General features: G+C 72.2%; 2 protein-coding genes across 2 annotated transcripts; one reads left to right on the top strand and one right to left on the bottom strand.

Annotated features, from left to right (window-relative positions):
* Positions 1-131: 131 nt before the first annotated feature.
* Positions 132-8,988, top strand: LOC142596869 (protein arginine N-methyltransferase 1-like). Its single transcript, XM_075727335.1, is given in 16 exon segments — positions 132-161; positions 1,825-1,926; positions 2,759-2,809; positions 2,812-2,931; positions 3,027-3,090; positions 3,887-3,898; positions 3,901-4,028; positions 4,408-4,434; positions 4,436-4,496; positions 4,580-4,584; positions 4,587-4,697; positions 5,500-5,547; positions 5,549-5,603; positions 5,606-5,658; positions 7,759-7,881; positions 8,905-8,988. Coding segments are annotated over 16 exon segments (1,074 nt in total).
* Positions 8,989-10,803: 1,815 nt separating this feature from the next.
* LOC142596870 (reticulocalbin-3-like) lies at positions 10,804-16,050 on the bottom strand (the record flags this gene model as incomplete). The annotated part of the gene is given in 8 exon segments (XM_075727336.1): positions 10,804-10,911; positions 11,606-11,686; positions 11,688-11,738; positions 11,740-12,023; positions 13,019-13,079; positions 13,178-13,350; positions 13,433-13,617; positions 15,911-16,050. Coding segments are annotated over 8 exon segments (1,083 nt in total), but the record flags the coding sequence as incomplete, so codon positions are not given.
* Positions 16,051-16,259: the final 209 nt, after the last annotated feature.

The following is a 16,259-nucleotide window of genomic DNA, read 5'->3' as shown; positions in this document are numbered from 1 at the left end:
GCCGCGCTGTCCAATGGGGCGCGCCGCCGGCTAACGGCGGCCAATGGGGTGGCGCGGGGGGCGCGCTCCGCCCCGCCCCCGTTATAAAAGGAGCGGGCGGCGGGGAGGGGGCCGCTCCTCGCGCTCACAAGATGGCGGAGGCGGCGAACTGCATCATGGAGGTGAGCGGGGCCGGGGGCCATGATGGGCCGGGGGGGCCGGGCGGGGGGCGGCTGTAACGGGGCCTGAGGGGCCCGGGGGCCGCTGAGGGGCCCGCGGGGGGGCCGGGGTGCGGTCGGGGGGCGCTGGGGGGGCTGCGGTGGGGCCGGGGGGGGCTCGGGGGGGGGCCGCGGTGCGCTTTTGGGGGGCTCTGGGGGGCCCGGGGGGGGTGGGGGGGTCTGAGGGGCCCGTGAGGGAGCGGGGGGTTGGCGGGGTTTGGGGGGGCCCGGGGGGGGGTGGGGGGTGCAGTGGGGCTGGGGGGGACGGGCCGAGGCGGGGGGCGGCCCCACGCGCACGTGGGGGGAGGGGCCACGTGGCGGCGGGGCCACGTGGGGGGGGTCCGGACCCCCCCCGCCCCCCCCCCTGCGGCCCCGCCCCCGCCACGCGGCTCCCGCCACGGCGGGAACAAAGGGGGGGGCGATAGGGGCGGGGCCTGTCGTGACAGCGATGGCGCTGTTGTGAGGGGGGTGGGGTTTGGGGGGGTTCACGACTCGGGGGGGGGGGGCTGTCGTGATTGGGAGCGCGGCCAGGGTGTGGGGGGGGTCCTATCGTGACTTTGGGGGGTCTGTTGTGATTTGGGGGGGTCATGTCGTGACAGGGGGGTGACTCAGGCGCGCCGTGGGGTGACGGGGGGTGGACACAGGAGCTGCTGCCCCCCAAAACTCCCCCCCCCCCAAAAGCTGCCCCCAACTTTGGGGTCTGGAGCCCTCCCAGATCTGAGCCCCCCCTGCAGCGGGGTCCTGCCCCCCCAGTCCCCCAAAATAGGGTCCTGCCCCCCCAGTCCTCAGTGCCCCCCAAATAGGGGTCCTCTGCCCCCCAGGTCTTCAGTGCCCCCCCAAAACAGGGTCCTGAGCCCCCCACAGCCCCCTCTGCCACCCTAAATCAAGGTCCTGAGCCCCCTCAACCACCACCCGCCCCCCAAAATGAGCTCCTGAGCCCCCCCCAAATCCTCACAGCCCCCCACATTGGGGGCTTCAACCCCCCCAACCCCCTCTGCCCCCCTAAACTGAAGCCCTGAGCCCCCCCAGACCATCACTGCACCCCCAAAATGGGCTCCTGAGCCCCTCAAATCCTCCCTGCCCCCCAAAATCAGAGTCCTTAGGACCCCCCCCAAGCCCTCAATACATCCCTGCACCCCCTCAAAGCCCCTACCAGCCCCCCATGGGTGCTCCCCCCCCAGGGGGCCCCCCCATCCCGTTTTGGGGGTCCCCCGGCCCCCCCCGGGGTTGACGTCTCTCCCTTCCTCTCTCCTAGACGTTTGTAGCCACCCTGGCTAACGGGATGAGCCTCCAGACGCCGCTAGAAGATGTAAATATCCTTTAAACCCCCCAAAACCACCCCCAGGGCCCCCCAAAACCCCCAGGCCCCCCCAAAAAACCCCAGGGCCCCCCCAAAACCCCCCATGCCCCCCCCAAAAAAAAACCCCAGGGACCCCAAAACCAACCCAAACCCCCCCACATCCACACACCCTCCCCGTCCCCCCCCGCAGCCCTGTGTACGAGCGAGCGGTAGGATTTGGGGGGATCCCAGGGAGATTTGGGGGGGCTGGGGGTCTGATGGGGGTCCCCCCCCTTTTCCCTCACCCCCCCCACCCCTCTGTCGTCACCCTCCCCCCCCCCCCCCCAGGTTTCGTGCCCCCCCGGGGAGAGCAGCGCCAAGCCCTCGGCCGAGGAGATGACCTCCAAGGATTACTACTTCGACTCCTACGCCCACTTTGGCATCCACGAGGTATCGGGGGACCCCCCCAGGGCACCCCAAAACCCACCCAGACCCCCCCAGGGCACCCCAGACCCCCCCCAGGCCGACTGGGGGCTGTGGACCACCCAGGAGGGGGGCTTGGGGGGGCCCTTTTGCCCCCTCTGTGCTCCCAGGAGGGGCAGGAGTGGGTTTTGGGGGGGCTGTGGGGTCATTAGCCCCCCCCCCCCCAAATTTCCTTGTTGCCTCCAGTGATGCTCAAGAAGGTGGTTTGGGGGGGGTTGGAGGGTTCAGGGGTTTTTAGGGCCCCCCCCAATCCTGGCTTCTACCCAGAGAATGCTGAAGGGAAAGGCAGTGATTTGGGGGGGGGTCAGGGGGGTTTTGGGGGTTCAGGGGGTTTAGAGCCCCCCCAAATCCGCTCCCCCCAGGAGATGCTGAAGGATGGGGTGTCTTTGGGGGTGCAGGAGTGGGTTTGGGGCAGCTTGGGGGGGACTTTGGGGGGGCTCAGGGGTTTTTGGGGGGTACAGGACCCCCCCGAACCTCCCCCCTTGGCCCCCCCAGAGATGCTGAAGGACAAAGTGGCCTTGGGGGGTGCAGGACGGGGTTTGGGGCAGCTCAGGGGTCTGGAGGGGGTTTGGGGGGGTTCAGGGGTGGGTTTGGGGTGCTGCCCCCCCCCCCCCAAAACCCCTCCTCGCCCCCCAGGAGACGCTGAAGGACAAAGTGGCCTCGGCAGGCGCTCAGGGAGGCTCAGGGGAGCCCAGGGAGGCTCGGGGCAGCTCAGGGGGTCTGGGAGGACTTTTGGGGGGGTTCAGGGGTGGTTTTGGGGTGCAGCCCCCCACCCAAAGCCCCTCCTCGCCCCCCCCAGGAGATGCTGAAGGACGAGGTGCGCACGCTGACCTACCGCAACTCCATGTTCCACGCAACTCCATGTTCCACAACCGGCACCTCTTCAAGGACAAGGTGGTGCTGGACGTTGGCAGCGGCACCGGCATCCTCTGCATGTTCGCCGCCAAGGCCGGCGCCCGCCGCGTCATCGGGGTGAGCCAGGGGGTTTGGGGGGCCCTGGGGGGTTTTGGGGGGGCCCTGGGAGGTTTGGGGGGCTCCTGGCTCACCCCTGTGCCCTCACCCCCCAGATCGAGTGCTCCAGCATCTCCGACTACGCCGTCAAGATCGTCAAGGCCAATAAGTTGGACCATGGTGAGAGACCCCCTGAGTGCCCCCCCCCCCCCCAGACCCCTAATTGGCCCCTAAATACCCCCCTGGGCCCCCCTAACTCCCCCCAGATACCCCTTGGGTCCCCTAACTGCCCCCCTGAGTGTCCCCCAGGTACCTCTGGACCCCCTAAGTGCCCCCCTGGGCCCCCTGAGTGCCCCCCAGATACCCCTGGGTCCCCTAACTGTCCCCTGAGTGCCCCCTTGGGCCCCCCTAACTGCCCCCTGAGTGTCCCCCCGGATACCTCTGGACCCCCTAAGTGCCCCCCTGGGCCCCCTAAGTGCCCCCCAGATACCCCTGGGTCCCCTAACTGCCCCCTGAGTGTCCCCTGGATACCCCTGGGTCCCCTAACTGTCCCCTAATTCCCCCCCTGGGCCCCCTGAGTGGCCCCCCCAGATACCCCCTGGGACCCCCTAACGGCCCCCCGGCCCACCCTAACTGCACCCCTCAGACCCCCTACCTGCACCCCAGCTTCTTTCCAGGCCCTCTGACTGCCCTGCTTGGCTCCTAGCTGCCCCCCCCAAATACCCTCAGGACCCCTAACACCCCCCTTGAGCCCCCTACGTGCCTCCCAGCTATACCTGGGCCCCCTAAGTGCCCCTCCCGAGCTACCCCCAGACCCCTAATTGCTCCCCTGGCTCCCGTCAGTGCCCCCCAACTGCCCTCTGGTTCCACTAATTGCCCCCCAGCCCCCCCAGCTGCCCCCCAATCCTTCCCCCCAGCCCTGGCCCCCCCCGGGTGCCCCCCTGACCCCCCCCGTTTTCCCCCCCCGCCCCGGCAGTGGTGTCCATCATCAAGGGAAGGTGGAGGAGGTGGAGCTGCCGGTGGAGAAGGTCGACATCATCATCAGCGAGTGGATGGGCTACTGCCTCTTCTACGAGTCCATGCTCAACACCGTCATCTACGCCCGCGACAAGTGGCTGGTCAGTCTGGGGGGGCCCCGGGAGCCCCCCAAAACCACCCCCTACCCCGCATGATCCCCCAAAGCCCCCCTGCCGCCCCCCCAAACCCCTGCCACAGCCCCCCGTCCCCGCTGCGGCTCCTGCAAATCCACCTCATTCCGCATGCGCAAACATCTGGGGGGGGCCCCTGGGACCCCACCCCAAAAAAAACGCCCCCCAAAATCTCTGCGTCCGTCGCTCTCATCCACGCCTCGTCCACGCCCACAAGCAGCAGCTGCTGAGACCGGGGAGCCCCCCCCAAAACCCTCCCTAGGCCCCACAGACTGCCCTCAGCCCCCCCCAGACAGATTTTGGGGACCCCCCTGGCCACGCTGACCTCCCCCCCCGTGCCTCCCCCCAGACCCCCGACGGCCTCATCTTCCCCGATCCGGGCGACGCTCTACGTGACGGCCATCGAGGACCGGCAGTACAAGGACTACAAGATCCACTGTAAGGGGGGTTTGGGGGGCCCGGGGGGTGGCCCCCAAATTTGTGCGTGTCGCCCCCCCTCATGGCCGTTCGCCCCCTCCCAGGGTGGGAGAGAACGTCTACGGCTTCGACATGTCCTGCATCAAGGACGTGGCCATCAAGGAGCCGCTCGTCGACGTGGTGGACCCCAAGCAGCTCGTTACCAACGCCTGCCTCATTAAGGTGGGTCTGGGGGGGCACGGGGACCCCCTGGCCCCGCTGGGCGGTCGCAGGGGCCGGCTCGGCTCTCTGTTGTCCCCAGAGGGGATTTGGGGGGCCCTGTGGTTCCCCTTACTGTGGCATGTGGCATTGGGGGTCCCTTTGCCCCTGTGAGACCCCCCCCAGGAGCTGAATTTGGGGGACCCTGGGGACCCCCTTGGCCCCAGGAAGTGAATGGGGGCGTGGGGGTCTCTGTGCCCCTTTGGTCACTCTCCAAGGAGGGAGATTCGGGGGGTCCACCCCCCCAGGAGGTGGGTTGGGGTCCCCCAAGAGATGGGTTTGCAGGTTCCCCCCCCCAGTAGATCATTGCCCCCCCAGGAAGCCTTTTGGGGGTGCCCCCCCACCAGGAGGTGGATTTGGGCTTCTGTCATTCTCTTGCCCGCCCCCCCCCAGGAGCTGGGTTTGGGCCCCCTCATGCTCTGCCCCCCAGGAGGGGACCCCAGGAAGCCTTTTGGGGGTGCCCCCTGCCCCCCCCAGGCAGTTTTGGGGTCCCCCTGATGTGCCCCCCCCCGGGGAGCTGGGTTTGGGCCCCCCTCATGCTCTGCCCCCCAGGAGGGGACCCCAGGAAGCCTTTTGGGGGGTGCCCCCCCCAGGTGGTTTGGGTCCCCCTGACGTGCCCCCCCGCAGGAGGTGGGTTTGGGCCCTCCCCCAATGTGCCCCACCCCCCCAGGAAGCCTTTTGGGGGTGCCCCCCCCGGTGTTTTGGGGCCCCCCTGACGTGCCCCCCCCCGGTGTTTTGGGGCCCCCCTGACGTGCCCCCCCCGCAGGAGGTGGACATCTACACGGTGAAGGTGGAGGAGCTGACGTTCACGAGCGCCGTTCTGCCTCCAGGTGAAGCGCAACGACTACGTGCACGCGCTGGTGGCCTACTTCACATCGAGTTCACGCGCTGCCACAAGCGCACCGGCTTCTCCACCAGTGAGCGGGCGGGGCCGGGCGGGGGCCGGGGGCGGGGGCCACGGGCAGGGCCCTGTCGGGCTCCCTGTGGCAGTGAGCAGGGGCGGGGCTAGTCGGTGAGGGGGTGTGGCCATTGCTGGAGGGGGGCGGAGCCACGGGCAGGGCCCTATCGGGCTCCCTGTGGCAGTGAGCAGGGGGCGGAGCCTGCTCTAAGGGGGTGGAGCTACTCAGTGAGGGGGGTGTGGCCATTGCTGGAGGGGGCGGGGCCACGGCAGGGCCCTATCGGGCTCCCTGTGGCAGTGAGCAGGGGCGGGGCTAGTCGGTGAGGGGGGTGTGGCCATTGCTGGAGGGGGTGGAGCTAGTTCATGAGGAGGTGGAGCCAACAGCAGGACCCTATCGGGTTCCCTGTAGCAGTGAGCAGGGGCGGGGCTAGTCGGTGAGGGGGTGTGGCCATTGCTGGAGGGGGCGGGGCCAACAGCAGGGCCCTATCGGGTTCCCTGTAGTAGTGAGCAGGGGTGGAGCCTGCTCTAAGGGGTGGAGCTACTCAGTGAGGGGGTGTGGCCATTGCTGGAGGGGGCGGGGCCACGGGCAGGGCCCTGTCGGGCTCCCTGTGGCAGTGAGCAGGGGCGGGGGCCTAGTCGGTGAGGGGGTGTGGCCATTTGCTGGAGGGGGCGGAGCCACGGGCAGGGCCCTATCGGGCCTCCCTGTGGCAGTGAGCAGGGGCGGGGCTAGTCGGTGAGGGGGTGTGGCCATTGCTGGAGGGGGCGGAGCCACGGGCAGGGCCCTATCGGGCTCCCTGTGGCAGTGAGCAGGGGCGGGGCTAGTCGGTGAGGGGGTGTGGCCATTGCTGGAGGGGGTGGAGCTAGTTCATGAGGAGGTGGAGCTAACAGCAGGACCCTATCGGGTTCCCTGTAGCAGTGAGCAGGGGGTGGAGCCTGCTCTAAGGGGTGGGGCCACTAGCAGGGACCTATCATGTTCCCTGTAGCAGTGAGGAGGGGCGGAGCCTGCTCTAGGGGGTGGAGCTACTCAGTGAGGGGGTGTGGCCATTGCTGGAGGGGGTGGAGCTAGTTTGTGAGGGGGCGGAGCCACGGGCAAGGCCCTATCGGGTTCCCTGTAGCAGTGAGGAGGGGCGGAGCCTGCTCTAGGGGGTGGGGCCTTCTTTAGGGGGTGGAGCTAGTTGTATGGGGGGTGTGGCCAGCCCCGGGGGCGGAGCCAATGGCAGGGACCTATCAGGTTCCCTGTAGCAGTGAGCAGGGGCGGGGCTAGTCGGTGAGGGGGTGTGGCCAGCCCCAGAGGGGGCGGGGCCAGCAGCAGGGCCCTATCGGGCTCTGGAGGGTGCTCCCACCTGTGAGTGGGGGGCGGGGCCCAAGGGCCGGGGGGTGGAGCTGCCTCAGGGGCGGGGGCCAAGGGGCCAGGGGTGGGGGCCATGGGGTGGGGGTGTGGCCTGCGGTGGGGGTGGTCCCATTGGGGCGGAGCCTCGGAGGGGGCGGGGCCAGGGGTGGCACTGGGGGGGGGCTGCGCTGCTCTCTGGGTTTGGGGGTCCCTGGGGGGTCCCCATGTGGCCCTGGGGGGGGTCCCCTTGTGCAGGGGGGGGGCCAAGTGACCCTGGGGGTCCCTGGGGGGATCCCCACCTCTCCCAGGGAGGTCCCCTCGCCCAGGGGGTCCCATGGGTCTTGGGGGGGGGGGGTGTCCCTGCCCTTCGGGGTGCCGGGGTCCCCATGGGTGCCTGGGGGTCCCCTCCCTTCGGGGTGTGGGGGGTCCCCAGGGGTGCCGGGGGGGGTCCCCGCCCTTTGGGGTGCTGGGGTCCCTATGGGTCCTCAGGGGGGTCCCGGGGGTTCCCAGGGGGGGTCCCCAGGGGGTGCCGGGGGGGGTCCCTGCCCTTTGGGGTGCGGGGTCCCCATGGGTCGGGGGGGGGTCCCGGGGGGTGCCCAGGGGTGCCAGGGGGTCCGTGCCCCTCGGGGTCCCGGGGGTCCCCCATGGGTCTGGGGGTCTCGTCCCCGCGGGGTGCCCAGGGGTCTCTGGGGGGGTCCCGGTCCCCTCGGGGTGCGGGGTGCCCAGGGGTCGGGGGGGGGGTCCCCAGGGGGGGTCCCGTCCCCACGGGGTGCCCATGGGTGCCCGTGGCGCCGCAGGCCCCCGAGTCGCCCTACACGCACTGGAAGCAGACGGTGTTCTACATGGAGGATTACCTCACCGTCAAGACGGGCGAGGAGATCTTCGGCACCATCACCATGAAGCCCAACGCCAAGAACAACGTGAGCGCGGCGGGGGGCCCGGGGGGGGCCTGGGGGGGCCCGGGGGGGCCCGGGGGGGCCCGGGGACACGGGGGGACACGGGGGGACAGCAGGGACGCTCTGAGCTCTGGTCGTTGTCACCAGCGCCTGAGCCCAGCGCCAGGAACTTGAGCTTGGGGGACATCGGGGGGGGCCTGGGGACATCAGGGGGACACCGGGGACATCGGGGGGGACCCTGGGGACATCGGGGGGGACACCGGGGACCCCGGGACAGGGGGACGCGGGGGACAGGGGACGCTGCGAGCTCTGCTCTGCGCCATCTGAGCACAAGACCGGGGAGGGGGGCGGCGGGGGGGGACATTGGGGGGGCCTTGGGGACACGGGGGGACAGGAGGGGGCCTTGGGGTCACAGGGGGGGGACATGGGGGGGGCCTTGGGGTCACGGGGGGACATGGGGGGACACCGCGAGCTCTGGTGGTCTTCGCCATCACCATGAGCCCCAGCGCCAAGAACGTGAGCCCGGGGACGTTTGGGGACACTGGGGGGGTCCCTTTGGATTTGGGGGGCACTGGGGGGTCCTTTTGGGGTTTGGGGGACACGGGGGAGGTCCTATAGCTTTGGGGGGTACCTTTGGGGGTCCCTTGGGATTTGGGGGGACACTGAGGGGTCCCTTTGGGGGTCCCTGTAGGTTTTAGGGATGCCTTTGGATTGGGGGGGTCCCTGTAGGTGTAGGGGACACTCAGGGGGGTCCCTTCGGGTGTTGGGGGGGTCCCTGGGGGTTTGGGGGACGCTGGGGGGGTCCCTTCGGGTGTTGGGGGGGTCCCTGGGGGTTTGGGGGATGCTGGGGGGGTCCCCTTCGGGTGTTGGGGGGGTCCCTGGGGGTTTGGGGGACGCTGGGGGGGTCCCTTCGGGTGTTGGGGGGTCCCTGGGGGTTTGGGGGACGCTGGGGGGGTCCCTTCGGGTGTTGGGGGGTCCCTGGGGGTTTGGGGGACGCTGGGGGGGTCCCTTTGGGTTTTGGGGGGCGCTGACCCCCTTCCCCCGCAGCGCGACCTCGACTTCACCATCGACCTGGACTTCAAGGGGCAGCTGTGCGAGCTCTCCTGCTCCACCGACTACCGCATGCGCTAGGGGCGGGGGTCCCCACAGCCCCCCGGGGGTCCCCAACCCCCCGCCGGGGGGTCCCCGCAGCCCCCCCGGGGTCCCCCAACCTCCCTGGGGTCCCCAAACCCCCCCGGGGTCCCCAACCCTGCCAGGGGTCCCCACACACCCCCCCGGGGGTCCCCACCCCCCCGCTGCTGGGGGGCTCCTGCAGCCCTCGGGGGGCACCACCCCCCCGTCACGGGGGGCCCCCCGATTGCCATGGGGGGGGTCCCCCAAGTCCCCCCCCCTTGGGGGGGGACACATGTGTCCTCTCTGTCCCCCCCGTGTCACTGGGGGTCCCCTCTGTCACCCCCCCAATAAAGGGGTCCCCACGTCCCTGGGGGGGCTCATGTCCTTAGGGGGGTCCCCACGTCCCCGGGGGTCCCCAATTCCCCCCCCCCCAGTTGGGGGGGGTCCTGTGTGTTTTGGGGGGGCCCCCATGTTCTTTGGGGTCCCCAGCGGGGGGGGGCTGTACCCCTGGAGGGGTCCCCAGTGTCCCCCCATGGACCTTGTCACCCCCCCCTGGCCTTGGGGGGTCCCTGTTGTGTCCCCTCCCCCCATGGGTTGTGGGGGGTGCGCGGTTTGGGGGGGCCGCGGGGGTCCCCGTCCCCTCCCCCCTTTCATAAGTTATGTTTTTATACGGGGGCCGTCGCCGAGGAATAAACGCAGCCGGAATGGGGCTGGCTGCTGTCGGGGGTCCCTCGTGTCCCCGGGGGGGTCCCCAATGTCCCGGGGGGGGTCCCCAGTGTCACCGGGGGGGGCTGCAATATCCCGGGGGGTCCCCAATGTCCTGGGGGTGGTCCCTGATGTCACCGGGGGTCCCCAATGTCCCCAGGGGTCCCCTGATGTCCACCAGGGGGGGGGGGCCCCCAATGCCCTGGGGGGTCCCCAGTGTCCGGGGGGGGTCCCCGGGGGGGATCCCCGATGTCCTGGGGTGGTCCCTGATGTCACCAGGGGGGATCCGCAATGTCCCCGGGGGTCCCTGATGTCACCGGGGGTGTCCCCGGGGGTCCCTGATGTCCTGGGGGGAGAGGGGGTGGTCCCTGATGTCACCAGGGGGTCCCCAGCGTGCCGGGGGGGGGACCCTGCTGTCTTCTGGGCGTCCCCGGTGTCACTTGGGGTCCCCGGGGGGGGTCCCCACACCCCCTTGGGGTGCCCCCAAAGTCCCTGTGCCCATCCCCTGGGGGTCCCCCAATGTCCCTGGGGGTCCTTAACGTCGCTTAGGGGGTCTCCAGGGGGGGGTGTTATTGTCACTGGGGGGGGGTCTCAGTGTCCCCCATGGGGTCCCCCTGGGGGGTCCCCACTGTTGGGGGGGGGCCTTAATGTCACTGGGGGGGTCCCCAACGTCCGGGGGGGGGGGGGGGGGGGTCCCCTGTTGTCCCAAGGGGGTCTGGTGTCCCCTAGGTGTCCCGGGGTGGGGGGGGTCCTTGATGTCACTTGAGGGGTCCCCAGGGGGGTCTTTACTCACTGGGGGGGTCCCCCCCCACCCCTGGGGTCCCCCCACCCCTGGGTCCCCCACTGTTCCTGGGGGTCCCTGCTCTCCCCCCCACCCCTGGGGTCCCCTGCTGCCCCCGGGGGGTCCCCCCCATCCCTGGGGTCCCCCCCCACCCCTGGGTCCCCCACTGTCCCTGGGGGGTCCCCCATCCCCTGGGGTCCCACCCCTGGGGGGTCCCTGCCATCCCTGGGGTCCCCCGCTGCCCTGGGGGGTCCCTGGGGGTCCCCCCGCTGCCCTGGGGCCCCCCCCGGCCCGCGCCCCCCGCTCCCATCAGGCGGCAGTGGGTGCCCCCGGCTTTATTGGGGGGCTCAGAGCTCGTCGTGCGGGCGCTGCAGGTCCTGGCCGTAGTTGGTGGCCTGGCTGCCCACGAAGAGCTGCCAGCGCCCCAGGATCTCCGCCCGCCGCAGCCGCCCGTCCTGGGGGGCACCCGTCAGCCCGGCCCCCGGGAGCCCCCCGAGGGCGCCCGGCTCGGGGATCCCCCCCCAAGGGACCCCGGGGTGCTGGGTGTCCCCCCCCCCAAAGGCCCCATGGGTGCGGGTTCCCCCCCCAAAGGCCCCCCAGGCATGGGTTCCCCCCCAAGACCCCCATGGGTGCAGGTCCCCCCCCAAAGGCCCCCCAGGAGCAGGTCCCCCCCTTCCCAGTCCCCCCATGGGTGCAGGTGTCCCCCCCCCGCGCGTGGGTCCCCCCCAAAGGCCCCATGGGTGCGGGTTCCCCCATGGGGTGCGGGTTCCCCCCCCAAAGACCCCCCCCCCAGGCACGGGTTCCCCCCCCCCAAGTCCCCCCATGGGTGCGGGTGTCCCCGAGCACGGGTCCCCCCCCAAAAGCTCCCCGGGTGCGGATCCCCCCCCAAGGCCCCATGGGTGTGGGTTCCCCCCCCAAAAGCCCCCCCAGGCGCGGATGTCCCCCCAAGCCCCCCAGCGCGGGTCCCCCATGGGTGCAGGTCCCCCCCAAAAGCCCCCTGGTGCAGGTTCCCCCGCCAAGCCCCCATGGGTGTGGGTGCCCCCCAAGCCCAAATGGATTTGGGTCCCCCCCCAAGCCTCCCAGCCGTGGGTCCCCCATGGGTGCGGGCCCCCCAAGCCCCCCGGCGCGGCCCCCCCCGGCGCGCCCCACCTTGTCGCTGTCGGAGTGGTGCAGCAGGTGGGCCGCCTCCACGCCGGCCCAGTCGGGGCTGGGGGGCTGCAGCCAGTGCCCCCACCTCGGCCGCGTCCAGGCGCCCGTCCCCGTCCCGGTCCCGCGCCCAGCCCGAACTGCGCCCGCTCCTCCCGCACCCACTCGGGCTCCGGGGCGCCCGGGGCGCCCCGCGTACAGCTCCGCTGTGGGGAGGGGGTGCCCGTCAGAGGGGCCGGGGGCTCGGGGGCACCCGTCGGAGGGGCTGGGGGCCGGGGGCCGGGGGCACCCATCGGAGGGGCCAGGGGCTCGGGGGCGCCCGTTGGAGGGGCTGGGGGCCAGGGACACCCATCGGAGGGGCCGGGGGGCTCGGGGGCACCCATCGGAGGGGCCAGGGGCTCGGGGGCGCCCGTCAGAGGGGCTGGGGGCCAGGGACACCCATCGGAGGGGCCGGGGGCTCGGGGGCACCCGTTGGAGGGGCTGGGGGCCAGGGGCACCCATCGGAGGGGCTGGGGGCTCGGGGGGCGCCCATTGGAGGGGCTGGGGGCTCGGGGGGCACCCGTCGGAGGGGCTGGGGGCCAGGGGCCGGGGACACCCATCGGAGGGGCCGGGGGCTCGGGGGCACCCGTCGGAGGGGCTGGGGGCCAGGGGCACCCATCGGAGGGGCCGGGGGCTCGGGGGCGCCTGTCGGAGGGGCTGGGGGCTCAGGGGCACCCATCGGAGGGGCTGGGGGCTCGGGGGCACCCATCGGAGGGGCTGGGGGCTCGGGGGCACTTGGGGACCCCACATTTGGGTGCTGGGGGACCCAGGGATGGGGGACTCCTGGGGACCCCACATCTGAGTGCTTCAGGACCCAGGCACAGGGGGCACTTGGGGACCCCGCATTTGGGTGCTGGGGGACCCAGGGATGGGGGACCCAGGTGTTTGGGTGTTGGGGGGACACAGGGAGGGGGTCACTTGGGATCCCCAGACATTTGGGTGCTGGGGGACCTGGGCACCCAGGAGTTCGGGCTAACGAGGGACCCAGGTGCCCGGGCTGGGGCTAACGAGGGCGCAGGGGGGGTCCTGGGCTGGGGCTAACGAGGGACCCAGGTGCCTGGGCTGGGGCTAACGAGGGCGTGGGGGTCCCGGGCTGGGGCTAACGAGGGCGCGGGGGTCCCGGGCTGGGGCTAACGAGGGCGCAGGGGGTCCCGGGCTGGGGCTAACGAGGGCGCGGGGGTCCCGGGCTGGGGCTAACGAGGGCGCAGGGGGTCCCGGGCTGGGGCTAACGAGGGACCCAGGTGCCTGGGCTGGGGCTAACGAGGGTGCGGGGGTCCCGGGCTGGGGCTAACGAGGGCGCGGGGGGTCCTGGGCTGGGGCTAATGAGGGCGCGGGGGGGTCCGGGCTGGGGCTAACGAGGGCGTGGGTGCCGCTCACCGATGTACTCATCCTCCTGGATGAAGCCGTCCCCGTCCTTGTCCATGTCCTCCATCGTCTCCTGCGGAATGGGGAGGGGGGAGGCGTCACCCCCTGCCCACCCCCACCCCCGGGGGGGTCCCGGGAGCCCCCCCCCCCCCGCCCTGGGGTGCCCCCCACCATCGTCACGAGGGGCCTCATGCGCTCGAAGTCCTCGGGGTGGAGGAAGGCGGCGAATTCGTCGCGGTCGGCGCCGCCGTCGCCGTCGCCGTCGGCCGCCCGGAACCGCCGCTCGTCCCGCGCCAGCATGCGCCGGTACGCCTCGGGGTGCTGCGTCCCCCCGAAGTCATCCTCTGCGGGGGGAGAGGGGCGTCGGGGGGGGGGCCACGAGCCCCCCCGCAGCGACCCGGGCGCCCGGGGTGCCCCCCGCCTCACCGGGGGGGCCGTAGGCCTCCCGCCGATACTCGTCCCATGTCACGACGCCGTCGCCGTCGCGGTCGTAGCGCTGCCAGCCCTGCCGCAGGCTCTCGTCCCGCGCCCGCCGCTGCGTCCGCTCGATCCAGGCCCCCAGACCCCCAGGGCCCCCCACGGCCCCCCAGACCCCCCCAAGGCCCCCCGGCCTCCCCCAGAAACCCCGAACCCCCCCCAGACCCCCCCACGGTCCCCCAGCCTCCCCCAGCAACCCCAACCCCCCCCCCCCGAGCCCCCCCAAGGCCCCCCAGCCTCCCCCAGCAACCCCAACCCCCCCCCCCCCCGAGCCCCCCAAGGCCCCCCAGCCTCCCCCAGCAACCCCAACCCCCCCCCCCGAGCCCCCCAAGGCCCCCCAGCCTCCCCCAGCAACCCCAACCCCCCCCCCCGAGCCCCCCAAGGCCCCCCAGCCTCCCCCAGAAACCCCGAACCCCCCCCAGACCCCCCACGGTCCCCCAGCCTCCCCCAGCAACCCCAACCCCCCCCCCGAGCCCCCCAAGGCCCCCCAGCCTCCCCCAGAAACCCCGAACCCCCCCAGACCCCCCCACGGTCCCCCAGCCTCCCCCAGCAACCCCAACCCCCCCCCCCCGAGCCCCCCAAGGCCCCCCAGCCTCCCCCAGAAACCCCAACCCCCCCCCCGAGCCCCCCAAGGCCCCCCAGCCTCCCCCAGAAACCCCGAACCCTCCCCAGGCCCCCCCACGGCCCCCAACCTCCCCAGAAACCCCGAGGTGCCCTGAAACCCCCAAGCCCCCCAAACACCTCCCCAAACCCCCCCAAAACCTCCCAAAGTCCCCTAAGCCCCCCCAAACACCCCCCAACCCCCCCAAAAACCCCAAAGTCCCCTAAAACCCCCAAATACCCCCCCAACGCCCCCCCAGAAACCCAGAGGTGCCCTGAGCCCCCCAAAACCCCCAAACACCCCCCAACACCTCCCCAAACCCCCCCAAAAACCCCGAGGTGCCCTGAACCCCCCCAAACCCCCCCAACCCCCCCAAAAGCCCACGAGGTCCCCTAAACCCCCCAAAATGCCTCCAATGCCCCCCCAAAATCCCCCAAGGACCCCCCCCAGCTGGGCTGCGGCAGGGGAGCTTTGGGTCTGGGGGAGCACCCAGATGCCTGGGGTGGGGGGTTTGGGGGTCCTGGGTCCCCCGGGAGCCCCCCGGATGCCGGCGTCCGGGGGTTGGGAGTATTGGGGGTCCCTGAGTGCCCCCCCAGACCCCTGGGTCCCCCCCGAGCCCCCCAGATGCCTGGGTTGGGGGATATTGGGGGGTCCCGGGCCCCCCCAGACCCCTGGCTCCCCCCTGAGCCCCTCAGAAGCCTGGGTAAGGGAATATTGGGGGGTCCCCCGGCCCCCCCAGAGCCCTGGGTCCCCCCTGAGCCCCCCCAGATGCCTGGGTCAGGGGATATTGGGGGGCCCTGGACCCCCCCAGACCCCTGGGTCCCACCTGAGCCCCCCAAAAGCCTGGGTAAGGGAATATTGGGGGGTCCCCAGCCCCCCCAGAGCCCTGGGTCCCCCCTGAGCGCCCCAGATGCCTGGGTTGGGGGATATTGGGGTGTCCCTGGCCCCCCCAGACCCCTGGCTCCCCCCGAGCCCCCCCAGATGCCTGGGTCGGGGGATATTGGGGTGTCCCCAGCCCCCCCAGACCCCTGGCTCCCCCCCGAGCCCCCCCAGATGCCTGGGTCGGGGGATATTGGGGTGTCCCCAGCCCCCCCAGACCCCTGGCTCCCCCCCGAGCCCCCCCAGATGCCTGGGTCGGGGGATATTGGGGTGTCCCCGGCCCCCCCAGACCCCTGGCTCCCCCCGAGCCCCCCCAGATGCCTGGGTCGGGGGATATTGGGGTGTCCCTGGCCCCCCCAGACCCCTGGCTCCCCCCGAGCCCCCCCAGATGCCTGGGTCGGGGGATATTGGGGTGTCCCCAGCCCCCCCAGACCCCTGGCTCCCCCCCGAGCCCCCCCAGATGCCTGGGTCGGGGGATATTGGGGTGTCCCCAGCCCCCCCAGACCCCTGGCTCCCCCCCGAGCCCCCCCAGATGCCTGGGTCGGGGGATATTGGGGTGTCCCCGGCCCCCCCAGACCCCTGGCTCCCCCCGAGCCCCCCCAGATGCCTGGGTCGGGGGATATTGGGGTGTCCCTGGCCCCCCCAGACCCCTGGCTCCCCCCGAGCCCCCCCAGATGCCTGGGTCGGGGGATATTGGGGTGTCCCCAGCCCCCCCCAGACCCCTGGCTCCCCCCCGAGCCCCCCCAGATGCCTGGGTCGGGGGATATTGGGGTGTCCCCAGCCCCCCCAGACCCCTGGCTCCCCCCCGAGCCCCCCCAGATGCCTGGGTCGGGGGATATTGGGGTGTCCCCAGCCCCCCCAGACCCCTGGCTCCCCCCCGAGCCCCCCCGAAGGCTGGGTAAGGGAATATTGGGGGTCCCTGGCCCCCCCCGAGCCCCCCGCCCTACCCGAGGCGGCGCTGGCTCTCCTCGGGCGAGAGCTGGTCGAAGGCCCGGGCCTCCTCCGGCCCCAAAAAGGCCTCGTGGTCGTAGGCGAAGCCGTCGCGGTGGTCGTGGGAGACCCCCGCCAGGTCCCGGCGCGGGCCCCGCTCGGGGGGGGGGGAGCCCCCCGCCAGCCACAGCACTGCCAGCCACAGCCACCCCCCCCGCAGCATCCTGGGGGCACGGGGGGGTGATCGGACCCCGAAAGCCCCGGAACTGACCCCAAGCGCCCCCAAAATGGCCCCAAAACGCCCCAAAACCCCTCAGAACTGACCTCAAATGGGCCAAAACCAACCCAAAATGCCCCCAAAAGCCC

The sequence above is a fragment of the Pelecanus crispus genome, unplaced genomic scaffold (genome assembly GCF_030463565.1).
Source record: "Pelecanus crispus isolate bPelCri1 unplaced genomic scaffold, bPelCri1.pri SCAFFOLD_149, whole genome shotgun sequence".
Taxonomy (NCBI): Eukaryota; Metazoa; Chordata; class Aves; order Pelecaniformes; family Pelecanidae; genus Pelecanus; species Pelecanus crispus.
The sequence above is the reverse complement of the archived record's forward strand: the minus strand, read 5'-3'. Positions and strand labels throughout refer to the sequence as shown.